This window comes from Acanthochromis polyacanthus, chromosome 13 (assembly GCF_021347895.1).
Source record: "Acanthochromis polyacanthus isolate Apoly-LR-REF ecotype Palm Island chromosome 13, KAUST_Apoly_ChrSc, whole genome shotgun sequence".
Lineage (NCBI taxonomy): Eukaryota > Metazoa > Chordata > Actinopteri > Pomacentridae > Acanthochromis > Acanthochromis polyacanthus.
The window spans coordinates 35,460,207-35,485,513 of NC_067125.1; the positions used below are offsets into that span (position 1 = coordinate 35,460,207).

Consider the following 25,307-nt stretch of genomic DNA (forward strand, 5'->3'; position numbering starts at 1 on the left):
TTTTCTGGGTTGTGGTGCGTTTTTTGCGTCGGTAGGCGGCGACACATCTCAGCGTTTCATTGACGCTCCGTGTTCTGTCGCTGTTCTGCAACTTTTCACTTGTTTTCCTGCGTGTTTACCACATTTTCAATGCACATAAATAACAGCCGCAGCTGGTCAAAAAGAAAAAAAGGAGAAGTGAATGTGACCCTGGTTCCTATGTGGTTTAGGAGACACCTGTGGAGAGCCGGAGAGGTTAGTTCCTCTGCGCCGCTCAGGAGGAACTAATGCAGATTCTCACTATCACATGTAAAAACCTTGATTGAAAGCGGCAGTTAAAGCTCAGTAGAAACCACAAAGAGTAAAGTGTAAAAGAGAAAACGCTTCAAAATGAGCGTGTTACCCAAAAGGAGGGCGGGGTCAGGGTCGGAGGAGCACAGCAGCAGCGCGGCGGGGCGGGCGGTGCCTCCAGTCGCCCATGCCCCCTTTTGCCCTCCGCTCGCTGCGGGGGAAGAAGCGTGAACTTGAACGCTGCCTTCACTGCTCAGTGCGAGTCCAGGGAGAGGACAGACAGTCTTATCAGTCCGTCCGAGCGGCTCGGGTTTCGATTCAACTCACCGGAGAAGGAGCAGCCGGACGGGGTCTGGTTCGGGTCGGGTTTTGCCTCTACGGGACCCAGAAAGGTGCCAAAAGCTCCACGAGATGTCCAGACGCAAACTTGGAAGCAGACCGCAGCACCTGAGTGCAATTCAAGGTAGGCAGGAGGGAGAGCAGCGGTGTGTGTGGACACGCTGAAGGACGGCTGGATGTTTCTCTCCCTTTTTTGGGTGAAACTTAAACAAATTCAGCTCCAGGTTCATTTTTAATCGCCAAATTACGCGCGTGGTTTGGATGCGCACCAGGTATCTCAGATTAATGCTGGATGTTTTTCTTTTAATTCTCAACCATGAACGACAGATTTTAAAGTGTGTTTGTGTTCACACTGACCCCAAACACAATCATCTGGTTGTTTAATTACGTTTGGAGACTTTGCAGGCAGATATTTAAATAAGGGTTCACGGTGTTCGGTCTGTGTTTGTCCTGATGCGTATTGTTGCTGCCGTAGCTCTCATAGAGGAAGGACCGGTTTGCTGGCACGCTGTTTCCAGAGGCTACAGGTCCGAACACGATGATTAATATTTCCAGGTTAGACGATGATCAAGTTTCTCTGTTGGTCTCTGGCTGGTCTGTGACCGTTTTTAACCCTCATCTGTTTTTTGGGACGCATCACTTGTTTTAAAGCCAACAGAGTCCCTGCGTCCTGCTGCAGATCATGTGAGACTTCTGAGAATTCGACCAGTTGATTAATACGGATGGATCATGTAAATAATAAAAAGTAGATTTTCATTTAGGTTATCATTTTGATTCTGTTTATTCAGATCACAAAGGAAACAACAGGACAGAAACTCAGCATTTGTTTCTTCCAGTTCTCTACTGGAGACCAGTGGTGCATGTCTGGTGTGACCACAGGCCCTGACTCAACCCTGTGCGTGTGCGTGTGTGCGTGAGTGTAACCGCGCCTTGCAAGTCTGCACAAACAGCGCAGCCCTCAAACAGGAAAGGTGACATTTTTGACTAACAACTGGCGAGATCCGACTTCAGACTGTACTGTCTGTACCTGTCCCACATGCACCGCAGCCAGCCCAGCCTGGGCAGGTGGATCTAGTCCAGGCATCAAGGTGCGCCCATGACCGTGTTGAGCAATAGACTTCTGACCCCCCCTCCTCCTCCTCCTCACCTGGTCTGACTATCTGAAGAAAGAGTTTACACAGGCTCTTAAAAGGCCCCTTCAACAACACTCTTCATTGTGCGTTGGAAACCACATAAGATTTGTCAGTATGAATTAGATGAGCAACACAAAAACACAGAGGCTCTTATCTCAAACACCTCGAGTCACTTTTTTCTCTCTTTTACTGCAATCCCCTTCCTGTTGAGAAACTCCCGCCGCCTGTGGCTGGTAAAGGCAGCATTTTTACTCAGAGTGAAAGGTGAAGGCTTGAGCCTTAATCTCACACTTTTGATTCAGTAACGTGACTTGTGAGTTTCTGTCAGACGAACATGGAGGCTGAAGTTGAGATGGACAGGTGGGCGACTCTGTGTTTGCACCCAGCAGCAGCAGCAGCAGCAGCAGCCTGCAGAGCGAGCAGATCTGTTCTGGGTTGGTTAAAGGAAGTGGTCAGTGTTGGCTGAGCAGATTGGCCTCGTTGATCTCAAGCTTACAACTGAAAGTAGCACATTCAAACACCACGCCTGTTTGTTGCTCCATTGAGGTCAACAGCTCTTTGTAAGTATTTTGTAAGAACATCTTCAAAAACATACGCAGACATTCAAAATTAGTGAGACCCAAAACTCTCTGGTAAGTTCAGATGCCTTTTGGGGTGACTGACTTCTCTCTATGTGTATCTGAAAGCTTGATTTAAACTTGTAGATTAGTGAAAGAGCACGTATGTGACTAGATACTATCAACTAACTCTAAAAATAATGTTTGGGCTCAACGAAAACAACAGTTTGCATCAGTGTTTTTGAGGTCAGATAATTTCTAGTGAAATGATGTTCCACCAACCAACTACACTGAGTTATGGAAATGAGCTTTTCTTCTGCAAACAAATGTATTTTTAGCCACTAGTGTTAACTATCTAATATTGTCCAGGCCTGTTAAAGTAAAGGGGACTTGAAATCTTTACTCAATGCGAAGAATATTTAAACTATAAAGTCAATTTTATGAAGTTACATCAACTTGAATTTAGTTTTAAAATCAACTAATGCAGAAATTTCAGTTTAAGTTACAGCTGATGCACTTACAAACACTACTGTGTCCACCCAACCCATTAAAATGTGTACAACTCCAAAGTTTTATGTATATGAGTACATTTTAAATTGTTCTCTTGCAACCATGCATTCGAGTACAAACTTCGACTACAGAAAAACGAGTATGAAAATTACTGAATAAAATAGAAAAGATAGTCTTTGGAATCAGAAACTGATTGATATCCTTTTGAAAAACACTGGGGCTAAAGCAAAAGATTCTTGTCATTACCAGCTAATCTAGAGATTAAAGCTGCAGCCTTCATCTTTAATCATTTGATCTGTAAATGTGTGAAAATCCAAGCTGGTGTTTGAGATGTTTTGATTGTGTCACCAGTAGTCCCAAACACAAAGATATTCACTTTATAAGATCATGTTTACATTTGAGAAGCTGGAATCTGTGCTTTTTTGCTTGAAATATTACTGAAGTGAGTGATGTTCTGTCTGTCAATTAAGCAGCTGTTTGTCGAAGCATCGCTGACACTTAAAAACTCTTTCTACAGAACAACTAAACAAGTCCATGTGATTCCTTTTTTATATTTTATGTTTATTTTCTATTCATTATTGTTTGGATTATGTGGTTACTGCTGGCCCTCTGGGACAGTAAAGATATTAAAACAATCCCCTTTATTTCTCTTTTAGGCACTAAAAATGTTTTGTATCTGTCTGTGTTAACCTCATTCTGGAGTAAAAATGTTTCCTCTGGTAGTAACTGAGCTTTCTTTCTCCCCTTTCCCCCCTCAGATGTCCCTGATATGGCAGACGGCTTATCAGGCGACCACCCTCCTCCTCCTTGTCTGCAGGTCCAAGCTCCTGACGAGGGTCGTGACCTTCTGACTTGTGGCCAGTGCAGCCAGGCCTTCCCCCTCGCCCACATCCTGGCCTTCATCCAGCACAAACAGGGCGGCTGCAGCACTAGAAACCAAACCCAGAATGCCAGCGCCACCCCTCCTTCACCTGCGGGGCGAGTGCGGCGGCAGGTCGACGGCACCGACCCGGGTCCGGGCTTCATCGAGCTGCGACGAGGGGCGGCCAGGAAGCGAGTCTGGGGGGAGGAGCCTGGCGTGAAGGTGAAGGCGGAGCACGGCAAAGCAGGTGAGCACTCGGAAGAAGACAGGTTGCTAATTAGTGACTCTGTTTTTTGTTTTGTTATATATTTTTTCAACTGCCCCCTTCTTCATTTAACAACTGTCCCTCCCTCCTCCCTCCCTCTTGAGTCCAGCTCATTAACTAGCAGTTGCCATTAGCAGACCTGCGCGAGTTAGTGACGCACAGGCTAATTGCGTGGAAAGGATAGGCGTCAGGAACATTCGGAGGGCATCGAGGGTCCCCAAGGGCTCCACGCTGAGCACCTGAGCTCCAGAGCTCCTTCCCGTCTCCCTGACTGTCAGTCTCTTAGGTGGAATGGCCAGGTAAACATGTTTCTCCCTGCCTGTCATCCACTGCGTCCTGGAAAACAGACCCCCCCCTCCTCCACAACCCGAGACAGCAGCATGTTTCCAGTTTATTTTGCAAAGGGGGCTGAGTGTTGTAGTCACGCTCTGCAGTGTGAAATGGTCAGAGGAGTGGATGTGAGGCAGATCGTGCAGCTCTCCTCGCTGTCATGACACTATAATGGAGGACATTGCATCATGTGCAGCTCCTCTGCTATCTCCCACTGTTCTGCCCCGGGCCGAGCCACCTGAGCTCCTGGGAATCTCCTCTTTCCTCTCGCTTTCTCTTCATCTTATTCATCTCCTTCGCCCTCATCTCCTTCTTCCCCTTGTTTTCACATTTTCTGCATCTTAACTCATCCCTCTCTTCTCATTCTGCCTTAAGTGCATAATACATCAGCGCTGGTTTTCTTAAAGGTCTTTTTCTTCACGCTTTTCCTGCTGCTGTTTTTTTTTTTTTTTTTTTTTTTTTTAATTTTAGAGAAGATGAGCAAAGAAAAAAAACGTGGCTGTGGACACTGTGATGGTCGTGCCAAACCATAATATGTCACGGTGGGGATCAAGCCCATCAAAACCCAATCAGAAATTCATGAATTCTCATTAAAATCCTTTTGAAGAATTTCATGTCCCCTGGAATAAAAATTGTGTGCGAGATGGAGGGTTTGTTGTGTTTTTCCCTGCAAAAGGTCAGATGCGTTTGAAGGTCACGCTGTATCTCAAAAGTGACAAAGGTGTTTAGGAGTCTGAAAGATGTTGTAAATGATTGCAAGTGGACACGGTGGCTTGCCACATGCTCGGCGTCAGTGCCCCTTTTTCACATTTTGAAACTCTCGCTGTCATGTACACACACGTTAGCAGTTCCTTCCTTTGTGTAACGCTCAGGGGACGAGTGCATGCACCGTTTCCGTTTGTCCACAACCTCACTTGTTTTTCTATTTCAGTGTGCTTTTTTTCATCTCCGTCTCTCACTTAGAGTCACAGAGCGCACCAGTTTAGTAATTTGGTGCCTGCAGGATTATACAACAAACCTAACACGTGCACGAGGCGAGGATGGGGGGGAAAGAGCATGACAGCTTGTGAATAATGCAAAAGTAGATAAGTTTGGGATTAAATTTTTATTCAAGAATGTAGGTTGTATTTGTTTGGTGAGTTTATATTTTGCTGAGGAGGAAAAAGTGTCAAATCAGTGAAAAGTGTGTTTTTAACCGGACGGCCTGCTGTCTTGTTAGCGAGAAGGACGCCCTGTTTGACTTGAGGGGCGAGCCGTTTTGCGGGAGAGAAACTGAGCATCTGAAGCGCCGGAGAAGATGACTGAAAGTGAAAGAGCAGTTATCCCACAACAGACAGGTCCTCCCGTCTATTTTCTGTATTCAGGAGGAGCGGCGGCGAGGACGGAGGAGAGAAAAGGGGGTAGAAGTAGGATGGATTACTGAAGAGCCGCGTGCATCTGTCTCATTCCTTTTTATTTATTCTCCTTGTTTGTTTTTTTTCCTCATCTCCAACAACTCCCCCATCCCTCCTCTATGTCTCCCCCCCCCATCTTCAACACACTTTTGCTTTGCCCTCTTTCAATTTCTCGCCCCCCCTCCTCTTCTTTCCTCTTTTTTCTCCTCCCTCTGCCTCCCAAGGGAAAAGAGATTCTGCCTGCTGCTCGTTAGTGCTCCCAGCCAATCTGCATTTTTAATTAGTAGTTATTGCTTCTGCTTAATATTCAAGTGCTACCCCAGGCCAAATGGGAATCCTTACAAAAAAAAAAGCGTGGAGAGTGAGCGGGGAGAGAGTGAAGGAAAGAGAAACCGGCTGGGTATTGTGTTTCACTCCAGGACCCCGAGACAAAAGCCCCCCCTCAGGGAAAGATTTGGAGGGTTTTGGGGAGGCGGAGGGGTGAGAAGAGCCGGGGTTGGAGGATGGGTCTCAAGTACAATCCGAAGGGGTGACATATTTTCGTGGTGTCTCTTGGCCCCCTGTACTACATTATCATCTTTTTATCTCATTTTCTTTTTATCTCCTGAGCCCTGACCTACCTATCGCTCTCTTCTTTTTTTTCCTACTCTCACTCTTCACCCTATTTTTAAAAGAAGTATCTCAACTTCTCCTGGGTTTCTCCTCAGGCTAGGTTAAAGGACACGAACACCATAGCTCCTCTCGTCTCCAGACAGAGGGAGGGCGGGAGAGGGGAAAAAGAGAAAGAAACAGTTGCTCTCTTTTTCATCTTCACTCTCCTCCCCCCCTCCAGTAAAATACAGAAGGATTTGACTTGAGGAAACATGAAAGAGGCTTATACTAGAGTCGGCTTTGAACCTCTCCAAAAAAGAAAAAAAGAAAAGTGAAAAAAAACTGTTTTCCCCTCAATTTGGGGATCTTCTCTCCAATTTTGATTTATGCAGAAAGGCCTCATTTGTCAAGCAGGCTGAGTCAGTGCCTGATTTGCATAAAGTGTTCGTTTTCTACGTTCTGCTAATTAGCAATTTGCAGCTTAATTGGAGAGTGGCTCTCGGTTAGGAGACAAAGCTATCCACATATAAAAATATCTCCAGATGTACTTTGCGACATGGCTCGCCTCGCTGTTGGATTTTCGGCTTCCGGATCCCCGTTTGTCTCCGTTCTGCTTTGGGTCATACTTTTCCACACACCTTTGCCTTGTTTTGTTCCTTCCATCCTTATTTGGGCGTTCCTTCCTCATCACCTGGCCTTCAGCATTTATTCGATCCCATAGCAATCTGTCCTGCCTGCTCACCTTGTAGATTCGGCTTTTGTCGCTCCACTTCTAAAAGCGGCATAATTACTATTCATTTATTTATAGGGGATGATCTGACTGATCTGTATGTAAAAGTGGTCACTTCTGGTGGTAAAACACATAATTATCACTTAACTCTCCACATCTCTTCAGCTCTGTTGACTCGTTGAGCTCCTTGTTTTGATTGTCCGGCTCTCAACTTTACAGTTTCAGATTCATTCTCATTGCTTTCCAAGAATTGTCACAAAAAAGCCCTAAAACCCACCTGCTTAGTGCCACATAGAAGATGAACAAAGCTTGTAACTCACTGTACTCACATAGTGCTAAAAATCCAGATATTTCCTTCAGCAGGTGGTGGAGACCAAAAACAGAGCTAAAAGAACAGAAGATATTGGACTTCCGACTTTCCTGCCACAACTCCAAGTGAATACTGAACAAAATATGAATGCAGAATGTAATATTTTATTTAATTCTGCTTTCTCTTTACCTCGGAGAATAAGTATTTGTATCTCTAGAATGGAATGAACATGATAAAGCCACCGAGCATGCACTGTATTGGGCACGAGAATGGGCAGATCAAGATCAGAAAGCCACGGTTCTGCATAGAGTTAATGAGACTGTCCATGCTGCTTGTGGAACGTTGTCCCACTTTTCCTGAAGTGCTTGATGAAAATGGCGGACAGGATCATCTTGTTCATTCTGAGTTGTTCTTGGAGGACAAATGTTGCAGCTGTGGACGTTCTAGTGCCTAGCTACGGTTCTATCTGACCTGTTAGCATCCAACATGACAATAGCCTGCTCTCGTCTTTCTCTTGTCATCAATAGCTTCGTGTCATTTGATTAAGATGCATTTTATAGTCACTGGTCAAAGGAGTGTCTGTGTGCTGTTCTGGTCACACTATCTGATCATTGTCCTTTAAAGCCTCACCTGATGAGAGTGCAAATTAACTTAGTGGTCGAGAATTTTTCACCTGTTGAACAGTTCAAAAACATTTTGTGCACAGTTTTCTAGCTTTAGCATTTTTCTAGAAAGAACAGTAGAAATCAGTCTGAATAACCAACCATTTGCATGCTGTGTTTATCTTTGTGTTCAGTGTGTTTTGCTCTGGACCTGCCGGATGTGTAAATGATGTGTGCTAACAAAGTCACTGTAAGGTGACAATATGTCACTGTTTTCTTTACAGCTGTTCCCATGTTGGCATTTATCTCTGTGAATTTTCTCCAGGTGAAAATCTAGACATTTCACATGACTTTTTATGCTGTCTTCTTTATTAACATCCATAAATCATATTTGCTAACTCCATCCTGTCCATCTTTTGCCTCCAGTGCCAGAGGAGCCGTCGTATTTCACCTGCCAGCAGTGTGAAGGCGTATTTCCATCTGCATGGGCGCTCTTACAGCACGCTCAGCACACACACTCATTCAGCATCTACCAGGAGGACGAGGAGGATGACACCGATGTGGAAGGAAGAGGAGGCCGTAAAGAGCACAAACCTGCTGCAGCCGTTCTAGATCCACGCCATCTGAGCCAAGCTCTTGCCTCAGCCTTTCAGCCCTCCACTCTGCGCCTCGGCCGTTCCCGTCAGACCCACACCACCTCCTCCTCCAGCAACCTCCAGGCTCTGAACTTCTCAGTGCGGCTCAGGGAGCTCGCTGAGGGGAATAATAACACCACTGGCAGCTCCCCTGGAGGCTTGGTGCTGTCTCCGTCCTCGTCCCCACCGGCAGCTTCTCCCTTCCCTCACACTGGATCCCTCCAGGCTGATTTCCACTGTGATCTCTGTGACCAGAACTTCCAGTCCCTGCTCGCCCTGTCAGCCCACCGCCGGACTCACACCTGTGAGAGGCCCTATCACTGCGGCGTGTGCAGGCAGGCCTTCGCCCAGAGCGGGCAGCTGGCCCGTCACATAAGGAGCCACCATCGCGAGGCTGGAGGAGGAGGAAGCGGATACGAGTCGGTGGAGATGGGTATGATGGAGGACGAAGTAGGGAGGCAGGCGGTGAGAGGGAGGATTCAGATGCAGCCAGCTGGAATCATGGGGAAGGTCGGTGCAGACGTGAGAGCCCAGGGCCCCTCTGAGCTGGACCTCACCCTCCCCAAACACCCCTCCATAGCCTCTGGTCTGATGCTGCTGACCTCCCAGGTTAGACCACCAGAAAGTGGGCTGCTGAGGCTGTACCAGCGCCAGAGAGAGGGAGGTGAGGAGGAGGCAGAGGGGCAGGGGGAGCCCCCGCACACCTCGCCTTGCGCCAGTCCCTCTGAGGGCTCCCTGGAGAGCGGAGAGACGGGAGGCAGCGGCGAGAGTGGCATCGCTAGTGGCAACTGCACGCCCAAACGTCCAGAGATGGGCGACAGGGTTCGAGGAGTGGGAGAGTGGGAGAACGAACGAGGAGAGATCATTGAGAAAGAGTGGAGTTCAACCAAAGTCAGCGAGGTTGTGCAGGAGTGGCAGATGGACAATGAGCGGAGGAGTGTAGCAGGAGCTGCTAACACTGGAGGGAGCAATAATAATAATAATAATAATATTACTTCTGCAAGTTCAGGTGGGAAGAAGAAGAAGGATGAAGCCTGCGAGTTCTGTGGCAAGCACTTCAGAAACAGCAGCAACCTGACGGTGCACCGCCGCAGTCACACAGGTGAAAGGCCTTACCGCTGCGGCCTCTGCAACTACGCCTGTGCACAGAGCTCAAAGTTAACGCGCCACATGAAGACCCACGGGGCTCAGGGAGCAAAGGCTTCCTTTTTGTGCCAGCTGTGTGCTGTTCCCTTCACAGTCTATGCCACGCTGGAGAAACATCTGAAGAAAGTTCACGGCCTGAGCCATGCCAGCGTCGGAGCGTACGCACAGGCCAGCGCCGCAGACACTTTAGCTGCTATAAAAGCTGAGGAGGAAGCAGCAGCAGTTGTGGTGAAGATGGAGGAGGATGAGGCTAGTTTGGATCGGACAGAAACGGAAAGCAAAATGCATAGGGATGCAGTGAAAAGCATGGAGGTGGAGGAGGGGCAAAGCCAAGCAGAGTTTGTGGAGAGCAGAGGGAGTCCAGCTGTAGTGGGCGACCTCCCACCTGACAACAGTGCAGAGGCGAGTTTGGCTTTGACTTCTGCACCCTGAGAGCCGTTCTCATTCACTTACTGACAATAAAATGGCACTGCATAGGATTTAACTTTCCCTTTCAAAAAACGAAAAACTAAAACTTGTCCCACCTTTGAGCTGACTTGCAAGTGAAACTGGAGTTTAAGGAAGAAGCTGCAGCACTGTGAGAGCAGGCGGCACTGAGGCGCACAGCAGCCACGTTTTACACAATTGTATGCAAAGCTGCTGGTTGAAACTAAGTGCCTACAGTTCTTTGCACCACAGAGAAAAACAAGGCCATGACATTCAGCAGGGAGATTACCATAGCTCTCGAACAGGAAGCGAACCGCCACAGGAAACTGATCACCATGCTTCAGTGCAGGATGCAGAAAACATTTGCTTTATGTCTCTGGTGACCCACTGGACAGGTGGAGACTCGTCGTAACTGTCAGAGAAAAGATTATATTGAATTTAAAAAAAGGCTTAGCAATAGAACAATGTTAATATATTTTCAGCACCAACAAATGGAGAGAGGTCATATTGTGCTACCTAACTGTTGCTGGTTTTCTTTTGAGAAGACCTTTTAAAGACTAAAGATGTTTGAACAGACGCAGAGGTGAAATGAATCCAAACACTGTCTGCCTGCAGTGTCTCAGACTCCTCTTTTTAAAAGCGCTTGGTTGTCACAACACTTGTCACTTAACGTATTGTTTACAAGGCTTGTGGGGCCGAGCAAGGTTGTGCTCCTCACTTTGTGACAGTATGTATGGATGATTTTCAGTTCTTTTTTTTTTCTTCCCCCAATTTTATAAATGTGAATATGGAGATTTTAAAGTCTCGTCTACTGATATTTTCCATGATTAGTTACTATGCATAAAAAAACAAATTTTACCTACATGTGAAACGGGTGTGTATTATTTTTTTTCCCCTCTATTTGTACTTATTATTGTGACGGTAATTTCGCTCTTTCATTGTTTACACTTGTTCAGTGCCCGACTGCTTAAGCTCGTGCATGTTTTGCAGCCATTTAATTTTTTTTAAGTCGTTGCCTGTGTTGGAGTTTCTCCTAATTTATAGATGCTGCATGTTGGTGGTTGTGCAACTAAAAAAAAGTCTGTTTCACTGCTGAACTACAGGGTCGAGAGGAGCGTCAGTAGCTAGTTGATTGGTGGGAAGCTGCCAAGCGAGCACTTGGATGAGTGAGTTGTGTGAATGGTTTTCTGTGTTTGTGTACATATTCGGGAAAAAAATCCTCAGGTGACACGTGTACTTGAACCTTCTGTCCTGTGATATAGTCCTTAGCATGGCTTGACTCGGCATAATTAAAGCTCGATACTGTTTTTTTTGGTGCTGATGCCGATTTGTAAAGAATAAAACAGTTTTATTCTAATATGTCTGGTTACATATTACTGCACAGTGCTGGGACTCTTGGAAACAGCTGAACTGGAGATGGGCTGCTGGACAAACTGATTAAACAAATTGAAATGACTCTAAGCAGCCTAGTTATGGTCTATAAAAATATGTATTATCGGCATATATTGGATTTCATTCATGCCAATAGCGATGCATCTGTGAGCCAATATCGGCCAACCAATATGTCAGTCGAGCTTTAGTTAGTGTTGAGCTGCTGATGGTTCATGATGAGCCACCGGTGAAGACTTAAAGAACAGTTAAATTTAAGGGAAATCTGCTAATTCTATCAAATAAAGCAGGTCAGAGTTCAAGTAAATTGCTACCACCTTTTTCGTGACTACTGTGACTTTGTGCTCCCATTAACCGATTCAGGTCAAAGCAGGTTCTTGTGTGTGCTGTTTAAAAATGAATTCCGGATGAGTGCAGTGTAACTGTTCAGGGAAAATATTTTTTGTACATAGATTGACATTCTTGCTCTTGCTATCCTTGTTATTGTTGTTGCTGTTAATAATATTATCTGCCTGCCCCTGTTACATGCTCTTCACTTTTCCTAGTGTTGCTGAGTGTTTCCTTTCACGCTGAACACTGGCTGTTGTGAGCCTACGCCGCTCTCCTGTCTTTGTAAACTTGATTTTGTAATTGACCTTGTCACAAGGAGCCTCAATAAAGAATTGGGGTAAAATATTTTACATTGTTGAGTTGTTTTGTTTGTTTCTTTACTTCCCTTCTGTGTCTTTTTTTTAATGCTTGTGGTTGCTTTTGAGTTATGCATGTTTTCCTTTCTTATTCTGGGACTCACAACAAAGGTTTTCGAAAACTATTTTTAAGTATCTTCTCTCACCAGGATGTCGTCTTAGTCAGTGTGGGTCGTTTCTCTGAGGACCACAGTCAGCGCTGACTTATAAATTTTTAATGCGAGTGTTTGGATTAGGGACCCTCACTCCTTGTTTACATCCTTGTGATGTTACTGGCTTTGTCTAGAAACACTGTAATGTAATTCTGCTGGGGGTGGGGTGTATGTATGCATGAGTGTGTACTGTCCTGCATGTGTGTGTAGATGCATCCGAGTTAGTGTCAGTCACTCCGCAGATCGTGAGACGGGTGCAGCGAGCTATGATGGGACACGGGTGATCAGGATTTCTCAGGATACAAAATTAGAGGTGGTGGTGGCAGTGGTGGGGTGTGTGTGGGGGGGGCAGCAGTTTGGTTATTGTTTGTGGGCATGTTAGGAGGCAGAGCAGGGTGGGTGGGGAGTGTCAAGGGGTTGGGATAATTGCTGACTCCATTTTAAGGGCATAAAAACCTCTGCACCAGCATCTCTGGCCTTAACCCCACCCTCCCAGCCCCTCCTAATGAAAATGAAGTTCTATGATCCCTCTAGCTCATTAACAGCAGGTCTTTTAATGAGCTTTCAACAGGGTGGGGGCTGGGTAGATGAAGAGGAGGGTTAGATGGAGTGGGGGGGGGGTTATTGCACCAGATGCACACACGCCCACTCCTACCAATTACCATTGTGTTATGGGGGACAAGGAGGAAGTGAAGACAGAAGCCCCTCGGATTCAGATGAGTCAGTTTGTCCGTTTTTCTCCACAGAGACAGAAGAAAAAAAACGAGGAGGGAGGACAGTACAGGTGACGGGTAACATCCTCCGTCTCCCCCTCTGGTAAACTTTGCTCTACTTGTCTGTTGGGCGCCACAGCCGGCGCCATTTGGTGCTCGTATGGACCCAATTATGTAAGGTAAGGTGATACAGAGCAGAACACAGCGCTCCAGCCCCTACAGCAAGTGGATATCTTTTCCACGTCCCTGAGTGCCCTTTGTCTTCCGACAGTCCACACCTATCTGAGACTGTACAGGTCAGTGTCAGTGCCCAAACCAACCAATCACATCCAGTCAGCAGACTTTATCACGTCTGCCAACTTGTCTTGGACTATTTTCTGACCGGCGACTGCCTCCAGGCGATAATGACGCGGACTTTGAGATCTAATAGTTGTGCCTTGGCTTGACAGAAAGCTTTTGTTGGGAGAGGTCGCTGCAGGACAGACACAGAGGAAGTTAAAGTGCTGCACATACTTTAGCAGCTGTTGTTAAATTGTGTGTTTTTAATGTACCATCCATTAGTGTTGAGTAAAACAGTTTGGGGAAATTTTTGGGCTCACAGAAAAAATACTGAAGTTTTCCTGGCCACAGTTCAGATGCTAGAGATACAGATTCAAGACCGAGATGTGTAAAACTTCTAACAAAGAAAACATTAGGTTACCAAAACCTCCAACAATATCATTCTGAAATTATTGTTAAATTATCAATTTCAAGTTATTTAGTAGAAAATATTGTGATTTTTGTCTTCCGATTCTATTTTCTTCATCTGAATTTTTGCAAGTCATAGTAAACTAGTTTCATACTGCCATCTAACCTTTATTCTTACAATATTAAAAGCATTTTACCCTTTTGCTGGGGTGTTTACACAGATATTTAAATCATTAGACTTACAAAATGGCACCTAAAATAGGATAAAGACTGAAAACAAGGCAATTACCAGAACAGTAGATGCAACTTTCATCACAACAATGTGGAACAAAGACCTAGTTAGCCTTAAGGATTTACACTTCAGTGGTTGCAGTTACAGGTATATTCGGTGGTGGACTTAAAATGAGCCAAAATAAAGATGATCCAACTTCAGTTTTTACTGCATATCATTTAATCTGAGTTAAACAAAAGAGAACTCCAATAGTATTCTGTATTTGTGAACCTTCAAAATAAGATGAAATAAATTGGTGAGTTTGTCTTATGGCAGTAAAACTGACAACTGAGCATCATCTGCATACAAGTTATAGACCTTTCAACTGCTTATTATTAGTCCTAAAGGAAGCATGCTGAAGGAAAACTCAATGAGACTCAGGACAGTCCAGAAATTCAGGACAGTGCGACTGAGAAACTCCAATCGCATGAAAAAAACACTTCCGGACTGACCCAGATGTGATCACACGTCATGATATAGAGTCCAAACCCGTAAAACAGAGCATCCATCTGCCTCCGTTTGAAAAACTCAGCCATCTAATTGCTCAACTTCATGTTTAGTCATGGAATTTGTAGACGTAAAGCACCGTTTTCTGGCAGCACTGGCGCAATCTCACATTCAGATTAAAGTTAAGATGATTAGCTCTGAAAATTCAACAACAAAGGGAATGTATGAGCTGTATGTTTGCTTTGCTACAGGGCAGGCCCGTGGCCATGAGAGCCTCTCATTTATGTATGAAGAAGATTGTGCTTTATCATGTAAAAAGCCAATTAACTGTGAGTTTTTAATCACATTTCTCATGCCATATTGTGTGAAGCCTCCAATCATCTCGGCAGCCGCTGTCCTGTTGTCTTCCTCCTTCTCAGAGATGCTGAAGAGGAGGCAGAAGTTCAGGATTAAATCATCGGCAGGGCGGACTGAGGTGAGGATAACAAGGAAGACAAAGATGCATTTGGGAGTGGTCAGACAAACCACAAGACTCCCTCTCTGCTCTTTATACTCGCACAGTTCCCACAATCCCCACCTTCTCCTGGTCGTCCCTCCTCCCGCAATGACCGCAGACTGAAACCTGAACCCTGGAATTACACTCGCTTCATCTCCCCTCCCTCACCCTTCCCTCACCCTCCAACAGTGACAGTGTGTGAGGACAAGGTAAGGGACGACTTGGTCCTGGGCAGCCATCCGTCAATCCACTGCCCCCTTTTTTTTTGCCATTCAACACCTCCAGATAATGAGAGCAGGGAAAGACAAGGAGGCTTCATTCTTATAGGGGGTTATATAATGACACCGATCAGTGAGGGAGGAGTGTCGCTTCACTTTGTCCTGAGTATGAGGTAGCACCATGAGTCTGGATGAAGGTGGATCATAAACAAAGGAGAAGGAGTTTCGCTGATTTCTCTTTTTTCACAGCGTGAGACGTACTGTCGCATCTAACAGCTGTGAAATAGTTGCTGGATAATGATGGTGAAAATACATTTCAGAACTAACCTAAATAAGGCTTCCCTCTGAGTGAAGGCCATCGGTTCGTTTTCATTCCCTGAGGATCCAATGAGGTTTATTTTGAAAGATTACAAAGACAAGTTGTGCCAGAACCACAGAAAAACACATACATTTACAACCAACTTTTTTCCACATACAATGAATGGTCTTTGATTACAGCTACACACTACTGCATGACTATTACTTTAATATTACCATCTGAAGTCTACAAAGATGAACAGAAGGAATATAATGTAGTTTTCAGCATATTAAAGTCAAAGCATTTGATATGACATGATAATGTAGCAACAATACAATGCAATACTGCAATATAGCATGCTTAGGTACGTCATATATGATAAAACATGGTAAATATAATACGATGCGCCACATTAGGCATGATCCAATGTTGGAAATGTTAGAAATTTATGAACTGCCATGATATGACACAAGTCACAATATGATAATATATGATACAATACTAAGCTAAACAGTATGATGCAGTGGGTAAGATGAAATGTAGTAAAATGCCACACAATATCACAGAATACTTCTTTAGTATGACACTTTAGTTATGCCACAGTATAGTGCAATACTAGACAGCACACAACGATACAAAGCAACAAAACATGATACAGTATGGTACAAAAAGATACAAAATTGTGTATAATATATATTAATATTATGTACAGTGTTTGCAATATGATACATAACATTGTCACATGATACAAAGTGATAAGATATAATACAAAGCTATACAACACCCTAAAACGCAATACTTAATATTTGACACAATACAATGCAAAGGTATGCAATATGGTATAATTGTGATACACTGTGTTATGCTACATTATATTGCTACGTTGCTATTTTAGGCTGCTACTCTCCATTGTTACGCTATGTTGTTACGTTGCATTACGTTGTTATGTTACATTGTTATGTTACGTTATTATGTTACATTGTTATGTTACGTTGTTATGTTACATTGTTATGTTACATTGTTACATTACGTTAAGTTATGCTACGTTACGTCACATTATGTTATGTTACGTTAAGGTACTTTACGCTACGTTACGCTACGTTACGTTACGTTACAATATGATTCATACATTACGACACAATGCAATTTGGAACAATGCGATACAGTACAATAAGATACAATAAGATATGATTTTATACAATATGATAAATTATAATGCAATACAGTTCTGTACGATACCATCCGATTCGGTACAATATGGTACAGTACGATATGATATGATACACTCCTTTTCTATGTGATACAGTATATATATATATGATAAGATATAGTATGATATAAGATTCACTATGGTGTGATGCAATAACATACCTCAAAAATAAACGCATTGTGTATCATAAAATATGATATAACTCTATATTATACAATCTGGTGCAACATGATGTAACACAATATAATGCAAAACTGTATGATGCACTACAATATGATATGTAAATGTGAAATGTGCATTTTGATAAAATACTGTACAATATAATGTAATTTAATGACTTACTACATCACTGTCTTGGTCTCTAAACAAGGTTTCAGAAATGCATTCTTGACTTGACCCCGATTTGCTGGCAAATGTTTCTTTATACCTGCATTGTAGTTTTCATATAAAGAGTTTCGACCGGGCAATCAAACAAACATTCTATAGAAAATGGGTGAGGTGAGGTAATCAAACATCTGTCCACACAAACGCTCTCTGATAAACTGTTCTTCAAGCGTCTGTTACTCTCTTTGTCTTTCCTAAATGCTCACACATTACGCTGTTGTTGCTGCACCTGGTGACCCTCCTGGTGAACCTGACACACACACACACACACACACACACAGTTATTCAGTTGTTCAAGTAATCACACACACACACACACACACACACACACACACACACACACACACACACACACACACACACACACACACACACACACACACACACACACACACACACACATATTCAGGTCAGTAGGTTCTGTTTGTCGTCCAGCCCTGAAGCGTCTCACTCTTCACTCATACATGCTGGAAAAACTGGATTTTGACCAGTACACCTCATCGGTAGTCACTCCACACCCACAGCGCTGGGGTCAGAGGTGCTGCCTCGATAGCATGCATAGTGAGTTTAGGAGGTAAAGTTCAGACCTGTGACAGGTGAAAATGCTTTCATGTGTTTGTTCCCTGCAGGCCTGAGGGCAGAGGAAGTGCAGTTCTAACCGCCTGAACCAGAGTCTCCACATGCAACAAATGTCTTCTGTCACCCTGATTATTTCATTCTTTGTTTTACATACTTTGTCCAGAGTCTTCTTGTTTATTTCCTCTTTGCATGCTGCCCTGCATCAGTGCAATGAGTCTCTATTAGTTATTGAGATGTAGACATGCTTGTTCTCTGCAAGGTCCAGTGAGATATGTCTCGCCTTAGCTGACCTTACAGAGGACATGCTAAATGAGGCTGAGAGCTTTGTCAGTATGGATGTTGGTTTCCCATCTAAAAAAAACACAAATACAGCAAAGAATTGGAGAGAGTTTTATCCTATAACAGCAATGAATTATTATAAGTCCATGAGAAATTCTACTAGAGTAATTCACACATATTGCATAACATAAAAACAAATCATAAAAATAATAGAAAAAATTATTTTTAGTATTAGTACTATTCAGACTTTGTCCCATAATAAAAAAATCCCTGAAATTCTCTGTCATATTTACCAGTGTGTCCACTGTATTAGTTAAAAGTCTTAGATCGGTCAGCTCAATCCATGGACATGATTGAAAATCTGTGGCGGATTATTAAAAGGTCTGTTTCAAAGCGTAAACCATCCATCCATCCATTCTCTATACACCGCTTTATCCTCATTAGGGTCACTTGGGTGCTGGAGCCTATACCAGCTGACTCGAGCGAAGGCAGGGGACACCCTGGACAGGTCTGTCACAGGGCTACATATACAGACACACACTCACATTCACATTCACACCTACGTGCAATTTAGAGTAATCAATTAACCTCAGCATATTTTTGGACTGTGGGAGGAAGCCGGAGTGCCCGGAGAAAACCCACGCATGCTCAGGGAGAACATGCAAACTCCATGCAGAAAGATCCCAGGCCCACCCCGGGATTTGAACCGGGGATCTTCTTGCTGCAAGGTGAAAGTGCTAACCACTACCCACTGTGCAGCCCAACATAAACCAAAGAACTTAAAAGAATTAAAAGCAGTAATTCAAGAAGAATAGGACAAGATTACCCCTCAACAGTGTGAAAGGCTGACAGGGAACATGGCAGGCAGGATTAGAGCTCTACAGTGTGCTAGTGGCAGGACTACTAAATATTAATTTGTTGATGTGATGATTTATTTATTTTTTGTTCAGTTTTGAAAACATTCTCTGATATTTGCTGACTTTGACACCAACAAGGTTGAGAACCGACATACTGAAGCTGTCAAGAATTTAGTTTTGTTAGTTTTTATTGTAAATAATGAACAAAAAAAATATAATTTGTATTTGTTTGTGTCTTTCTAATGCAGCCACACCTTTTGAAATACAAAAAATCTTTTTCCATGAATATTTCAAAATAATATTTGAGATTGTGTAAATTTTAAGGGTGTCCGAAAACTTTTTTTTTTACCACCACTGCAGAATGTAAATACTTAACTCATGTAGAAATACCTGATGCTTCTGGAGAAAATTTAAACCTTCCTTTGTAAGGATTAATAATGGAGCTCATTCTAACATGATAGAAAATTACTATAAGTTCAGTATGATTATAACAGGAAAGCTTATTGAGAATATTATATAACAGGATATGATATGATTCAGAAAAATGCAATCACGTTAAATCCATACCAAAAAGAAATTGAAAGTAATTTGGTTTCAAAATTATTTTATGCATAAATTCCATGGAAACAACTAAAAAATATCTGGTCTACATCTGCTTCAGTACCAACAAGACTTTTACAGAATACAACAGAAGTGGGTGTATGACTGTGGAGCATCACTCAAATGTCTAATCATGAAAACTGCATCACTTTTAAGTTGACCAGTAGGACGATTGCTCTTATGTGAAACTAAAAACTAAATTCTTAGATTTACTATATTAAAAATACAGTAGGAACTCAGTGAAAATGAAGTCAGTAACACCTTTCATTACTGAGATTCATATATTTTATGTTTTAGTGCTTCCTATGTCCCCAGTTGTTTCTGATGACTCAGTCCTCCTTAGCATGGAAGATGCCAGATTTCTGGACAGAGGTTCTGCTTTTCTTCAGAGAAAAACTGTTTTAGCTGCTGTTTGCTGGAGGGGTTGTGTTGCTCTACATTTCTCTTTAAAATGTCCCAAAGGTGTTTTACTGGAATCACGGCAGGCAGCATACTTGGCCAGGTCCAAGGCCAATTTTCTTTATTTCTTTTCTCAGAAACTCCTGCGTTATTTAGAGAGTGTGTTGTGGATTGTTGTCACGCTGGAATGTTCCTCGACTGTCGAGCTTCTGCGGACAGGATTTTGGTGTGTCGACATGGTGACGTCTGCAAATGTCGTCTTCACAGCACCTTAGTACTCATAATCTTCATGTCATCACACTCCCACCTCTGTGCTTCACTGTCAGGACCATGCATTCACTGTGCTCGTCCTGATTAGGTTCTCACTTTATATACTGGTCATCATCTGAACCCAGCAAGTTTATCTTCGTATCATCTGATCAGAGAACGTGCTCTCGGTGTCAGTCATGCTTATTTGCATGCTCTTTAGAAAAACTTTCGTCTTGTAGTTTTTTTATAGGATTTTCTCTTCTATAAAGGTTGATGTTATGCAATATTCTTCACAGTGTCTGAGTTGAGACAGAAACTCTGAGCTATGCTTAGTCATAAACACCTGTCTGTTTTCAGAGCTTGATTGTGAAAGTATCACATTGACCCTGGCATCGTTTTAGGAGGACAACCGCTTCAGTTTTGATTAGTGGTATGATGACTCATTCTATACTTCCCGATTAGTGCTGCAACTGTGTTTCCACTGAAATATGTCTCATAATCAGATTTTTCTGATACTCTGCCTATTCTTTTTAGTGTGAAGCCATGATGCAGACATGACGATAGACAGCATAGCAGTGCAAAATGGAGAAAGTTCTTGTGTTCACAGGTCATTTTACAGCAATGTTCATGTATTTAGGTGGACTGGGCAGCACAAGTGTACACAGTTTTGTTTAAGTGATCACTGGTTTTCTAATTTATGAGTCAGTGTGTTCAGTGTTTTTGTATTGAGTTGAGAAGCAATCTCCCATGATTTGTTTTTCTTAATATATTGTTGGTCTCTTCTGGTGCTTTCCTTTCAGTCTTAGTGAGAGATAATGAGATTTGCTTCTCCATCTTCTGACCCGTTCGTCCTGGTGTGATGGTGCAGCAGAAGACGGGCCGGGACAAAGCAGGTTAACCAGCGGGGACGCTGACGGGGTTGGGGGGCTGCTGGAGCCGAGGTCGTGGGATCAGAGCAGGTCAGGGAGGTGTGGGAGTGTCTGCTCGGCCCTCTGACCTTTGTCACCGAGGCTTCCTATAATCCTGTCCTCAAAGACCGTACGGCCATAATGGAGAGCCAATGAATGGAGTTAAATGGTGACCATTAGGTGGATCTGTGTCGCTATTCTTCTTGTTTGTTTAGTCCCGGTCAGTCTCACGTTTTCGGCCTAATCAGGCGTGTGATGGAGGGACGGCTGGAGGGCCCCGAAGAAGCCTGGAGTGAGCACCGCAGGACAACAGTTCCTTGGAGATACCCACCTTAAACTTACTGAATGACACGACACAAGAGGGAGGATAGAGGGGGGAGGAAGGGGACGGTAATTGGAAGTCCACTTCAGATTATTGGAGTCCAGACCGCAGCTCACAAGTGGTCGACACAGAAAGAGGTGAAAGCAGCCCCTCTGAAAACTGTTTACAAGACACCATATTGGCACCACAGCAAAAAACACATATGAATAGTCTATCTGACCAAACAGTAACCTTCAAGGAACCTTCAGGGAACATTCATGGAAGAAAGGCCTCAAGGTTTCCTGAAGACAATAACCTTTGAGGAATGTTCCCTGAAGTTTGTGATTCACTGGATATTACACTGGTTTCTTGTTAAAGACAGTGTCAGCAACTGAAGGAAGGACAGTTTTCTGTTAAAAAAAAGAAAGTCATTTTATGAAGTATGTGAGGTTATTTTGTCACAATTTTTTTTTTATTTGGTGTCATAAAAGGCAACGTATCAAACTGTAAAAGAGCCAATAATGGAAAACAATGACTAAAAGGTCTTTCCTGGTGTGTTTCTTTACCTGATGGATCAGGATGCTGCTTTATAACAAAACACCTCTCATAAAATGTTTTTAAACTGCAGCTAATGGCGTTATTATTGGTAAATGAGGCTTTACTGGTCAGCTATAAGCGTTTCACTTTTGGGTTGCCAGGTTGCAAAACGTATTTTTGGGTGAGGAGTTACAAGAAAAACAAATCTCACATTCTAATAAGCTTTAAACAATGAGGTTGTCTATTTAATTGCTTTAAGTTTTTTGAGTTTTCATAAAGATCCATCATAAGAGGCCCAAATGAAAACAATCTGAGGATTTTGACAACTAAAAACAACAAAGTGATATAATCCTGAAGGAGGAGAGGATATATTCTCATTACTGATCATTTACACATTTATAAATCATTTATAAGCAATAAAACAGCCTTTAATGACACCTTATATAGCCTTTATGTAAATACACCATTTCAGGTTAAATACAACATGCAGGGTGTGAAATCAAAGTATACAGTATGTTATCTAGCAAATAAAAAGTGTTTGTCAGTCTTTCCACAGCCTATAAATGCTGTCAATTCTATTTTTGTTTCACAAAGAGCTCATCCTTTATGATATATAATGTGCATGTTCATCAACATTTTCATCAGCTCATTTTTTTCTGCCAACCAAAAGAGGGAGCGAGACAGTGAAAAGAGCCTTTGGAGATTTTAGTGAGTAAATTAATAGTCAACACAATTCAAAGGGAGCCTCCCACACAGTAGACGTAGTGATCAGTGGCCTGGTTTATGTGGAGTAGAGCGCCACCTAGTGTTGGTTTCAGATAACTGCAGGAATCTCCTCTCTGAGCACCCTTTACAGCAGAACAGTTGAGGAAGTCTGTAAATGTGTCTGTGGACACTAGTGAAGGACGTATTCAGACTAAATAAAATAATTTAAAAAATAGAAATACTCTGTGAAAGCAAAAGTCCTGTATTCAAAATGTTTCTCAAGGGAAAAAAAAGGCATCAAGATATATTTAAATTACCTAAAGTAAAAGTACTCACGATGCAGAATGGCTAATCTATGAATCAAATGTATTATTTCATTAAAAAGAAATATTAACTCATGTGATTTAATGTGTTTATCATTTTATTGTTACATCTATAGCTGCTTTCAATTACTTTTTACTATTGGGTAGGGTCCGTGGTCCGTGTACAGTCCGTGTATATTTTGGTTATTGGAGTTTCCGTTCTGAAACAGGATCGGCCTGGTCTAGGTGGGACCCACCCCGCAACCCACAGGATCCACAGGACATCCCCAGAGGTCCTGATGAACCACTGGGTCAGAGGAGTTTTAGCAGCATAAAGGGACCAACACAGTATTAGTCAGGTGGTCAGAATGTTAGACTGTTATGTTGTCATGCAGATTATATGATCAGTAAATGTTACCATCAATTATAATGCCCATATTGATCAGAAAAAGAAACAACTATCAGTTCATTCAGAAACTCTGGTGTTAAACCTAAAAACACAGACCTCAATAGCAGTTTGTTTCAAAGCAAAACACCAGCCGGTTTTCATCAAAGAAGCTTTTAGAGCAACAATTAAATGACAGTTTTGTTCTCATTAAGTTCCCAGAGTCAGCCAAAAATAATCTACAGGATTTCTTTTCCTTTCATCAGGAAAAGAAAAACTTTTATAAATATTTCATTTGTGTAAGTATTTCTATACATTTAGATACCTCTTTCAAAGTTTGATCAAGTCACGATAACTCTGTGTCCTGTTGTACGAGGTTTTCCCAACAGATGGCATCACCCTCATGAATGGAGCATCAACAAGTGACGTCTGTGACAAGTGACTGTAAATGAACGGCTTGTGCAGTTCTAGATCCAAAAGTAGGATGTTTTAACTCATGTTTTACTACAAATACATGCAATAATAAATAAATACAATGGCTGGTTGTTAGTTTATTCACTATTAATGTCACTTTATATACTGGATTGAACTTGAGTAGTGGAAGAGAAAAGGAATTTAACGACATTATGGAGCTTCAGAGAGGTAATGTTGCACAATGTTAAGTTCAGCGCGGTTTAATTCAAACCAGCTGAATGTTAAACTTCAGTGCAGCTGAACGGGTTTCAGTTAACCTTAAAGTCAAGTAACTTTTTTAAAAGCTAAAATACACAGCAGAGAGATACAGGTTGAGAAGTTCATTCTAATAATGACGGACAGCCGCAGCAGCAACTAACACAGGTGTTCAGCGGTAAGTTAGCCACCTGTGTTAATTAGCCTGCTAGCTAACTTAGCCACTTAGCTAGCTAACACATCCGGACCAACTGCTCAAACACGACAAAACACAACTCTTCACAAGTCGCTGACTTAACGTACAACAAAACAATGCTACTGGTTAGAAGTATTTATCTTCTTACCGTGTTTTACTCCAAAAACAAGGTCTACAGCAGCCAGAGATTTTACCAGACCTTCCAACCATAGATATAGATAGAAGACTAGATATGCTAGCGCTGTCTTCAATGTATATCTGTGGTCTGACCAATCACTGCTCTCTGGCTCGTCCTATGAGAATCCTGTCATCTGGCTCCACTTGCCGATGACCACTTCCGGTCTCACAAAATGAAAAAAACGGACATTTTTTAGTTTCTGTTTCTTCCTCATTTTATTTTTTTATTCTAAATATATAATGAAAATCAAAACATTTTTAAAATTTTGTATATCCCTTTTTGATCATGAAAAGGAAAAACGCATTGTATTCTATATTCTATGATTGTATTTCAATTTTATTCTTTTGTATTTTAAAACAAAAATCAAATAACCAGGAGTTTTTTGTTTTTCAATACCCGTTTCAGAACGTAAAATAGAAAAAAACAGTATTTTCACAAATAATAATCTGGTGTTTTACAGTGTTGGCCCCTAAAATTAAGCTGTTCTTACTGTATTTTAATCAACAAAACATTTTGTTATTTTACAGATTTTTCTTATTTCGTTAAATTACAGATAATATATAAAACAATTATAGAAACAAACAAGCAAAGAAAATAAATGCAACAAAACTTTACACAATGTCCACATCAAAAATCTCTATTGTTGATAGTAATTAGCTCATCAAACCATATTTATTGTACTTATCATGTAATCAGCTAACGATATCTTTAACATACAGAGTGGTATTATCACAGTTTTTGAAAACTATATTTCTTTAATTGTAATTATGATAATTTTTAACAATTACTTTTTTTTTTTTTTTTTTTCCAAAATTGTTTCTGGAATTTCACAATTTTTTTTTGTCTTTGGTTGTTTTCCAGCCTGTAATAGCATATCATGATTTATTAGCTGGTTTATATTTTATTTTAATAATCTGAATTTACAGTCACTAATAAGTAAAGCTTCAAAATAAATGTAGTGAGTACATTTTTTGCTTCCAGAATATCGTGGAGTAGAAGCAGAAAGCAGCACCATGTAGAAATACTTCAGTAAAGTACATTAAATTGTACATAAAAGCAGTACTTGAGTATATGTACTTAGCTAAATTCCACCACTGAGCATCTGTTGTTTG

At 42.2% G+C, this 25,307-nt stretch overlaps 1 protein-coding gene and 1 long non-coding RNA gene across 2 annotated transcripts in view; one reads left to right on the forward strand and one right to left on the reverse strand.

Annotated features, from left to right (window-relative positions):
* The first annotated feature begins 219 nt into the window (after window positions 1-219).
* znf296 (zinc finger protein 296) lies at window positions 220-12,164 on the forward strand. Its single transcript, XM_022221188.2, has 3 exons — window positions 220-733; window positions 3,568-3,918; window positions 8,320-12,164. The coding sequence occupies exons 1-3, from the start codon at window positions 682-684 to the stop codon at window positions 10,104-10,106; spliced, it is 2,190 nt and encodes a 729-aa protein (XP_022076880.2). The 5' UTR covers window positions 220-681; the 3' UTR covers window positions 10,107-12,164.
* A 3,357-nt stretch (window positions 12,165-15,521) lies between these two features.
* LOC110970856 (uncharacterized) overlaps window positions 15,522-25,307 on the reverse strand; it is a 39,329-nt gene continuing 29,543 nt past the window's right edge. The window contains exon 6 of the long non-coding RNA XR_007945872.1: window positions 15,522-17,981. This is a non-coding gene — a long non-coding RNA (uncharacterized LOC110970856). The remainder of the gene's footprint in view (window positions 17,982-25,307) is intronic.

Coding starts and splice junctions, on each gene's coding strand:
- znf296 (XM_022221188.2), top strand. CDS start 682: ATGTCCAGACGCAAACTTGGAAGCAGACCGCAGCACCTGAGTGCAATT. Junction 734..3,567: donor GCACCTGAGTGCAATTCAAG/GTAGGCAGGAGG, acceptor TTCCCCCCTCAG/ATGTCCCTGATATGGCAGAC. Junction 3,919..8,319: donor GGCGGAGCACGGCAAAGCAG/GTGAGCACTCGG, acceptor TTTTGCCTCCAG/TGCCAGAGGAGCCGTCGTAT.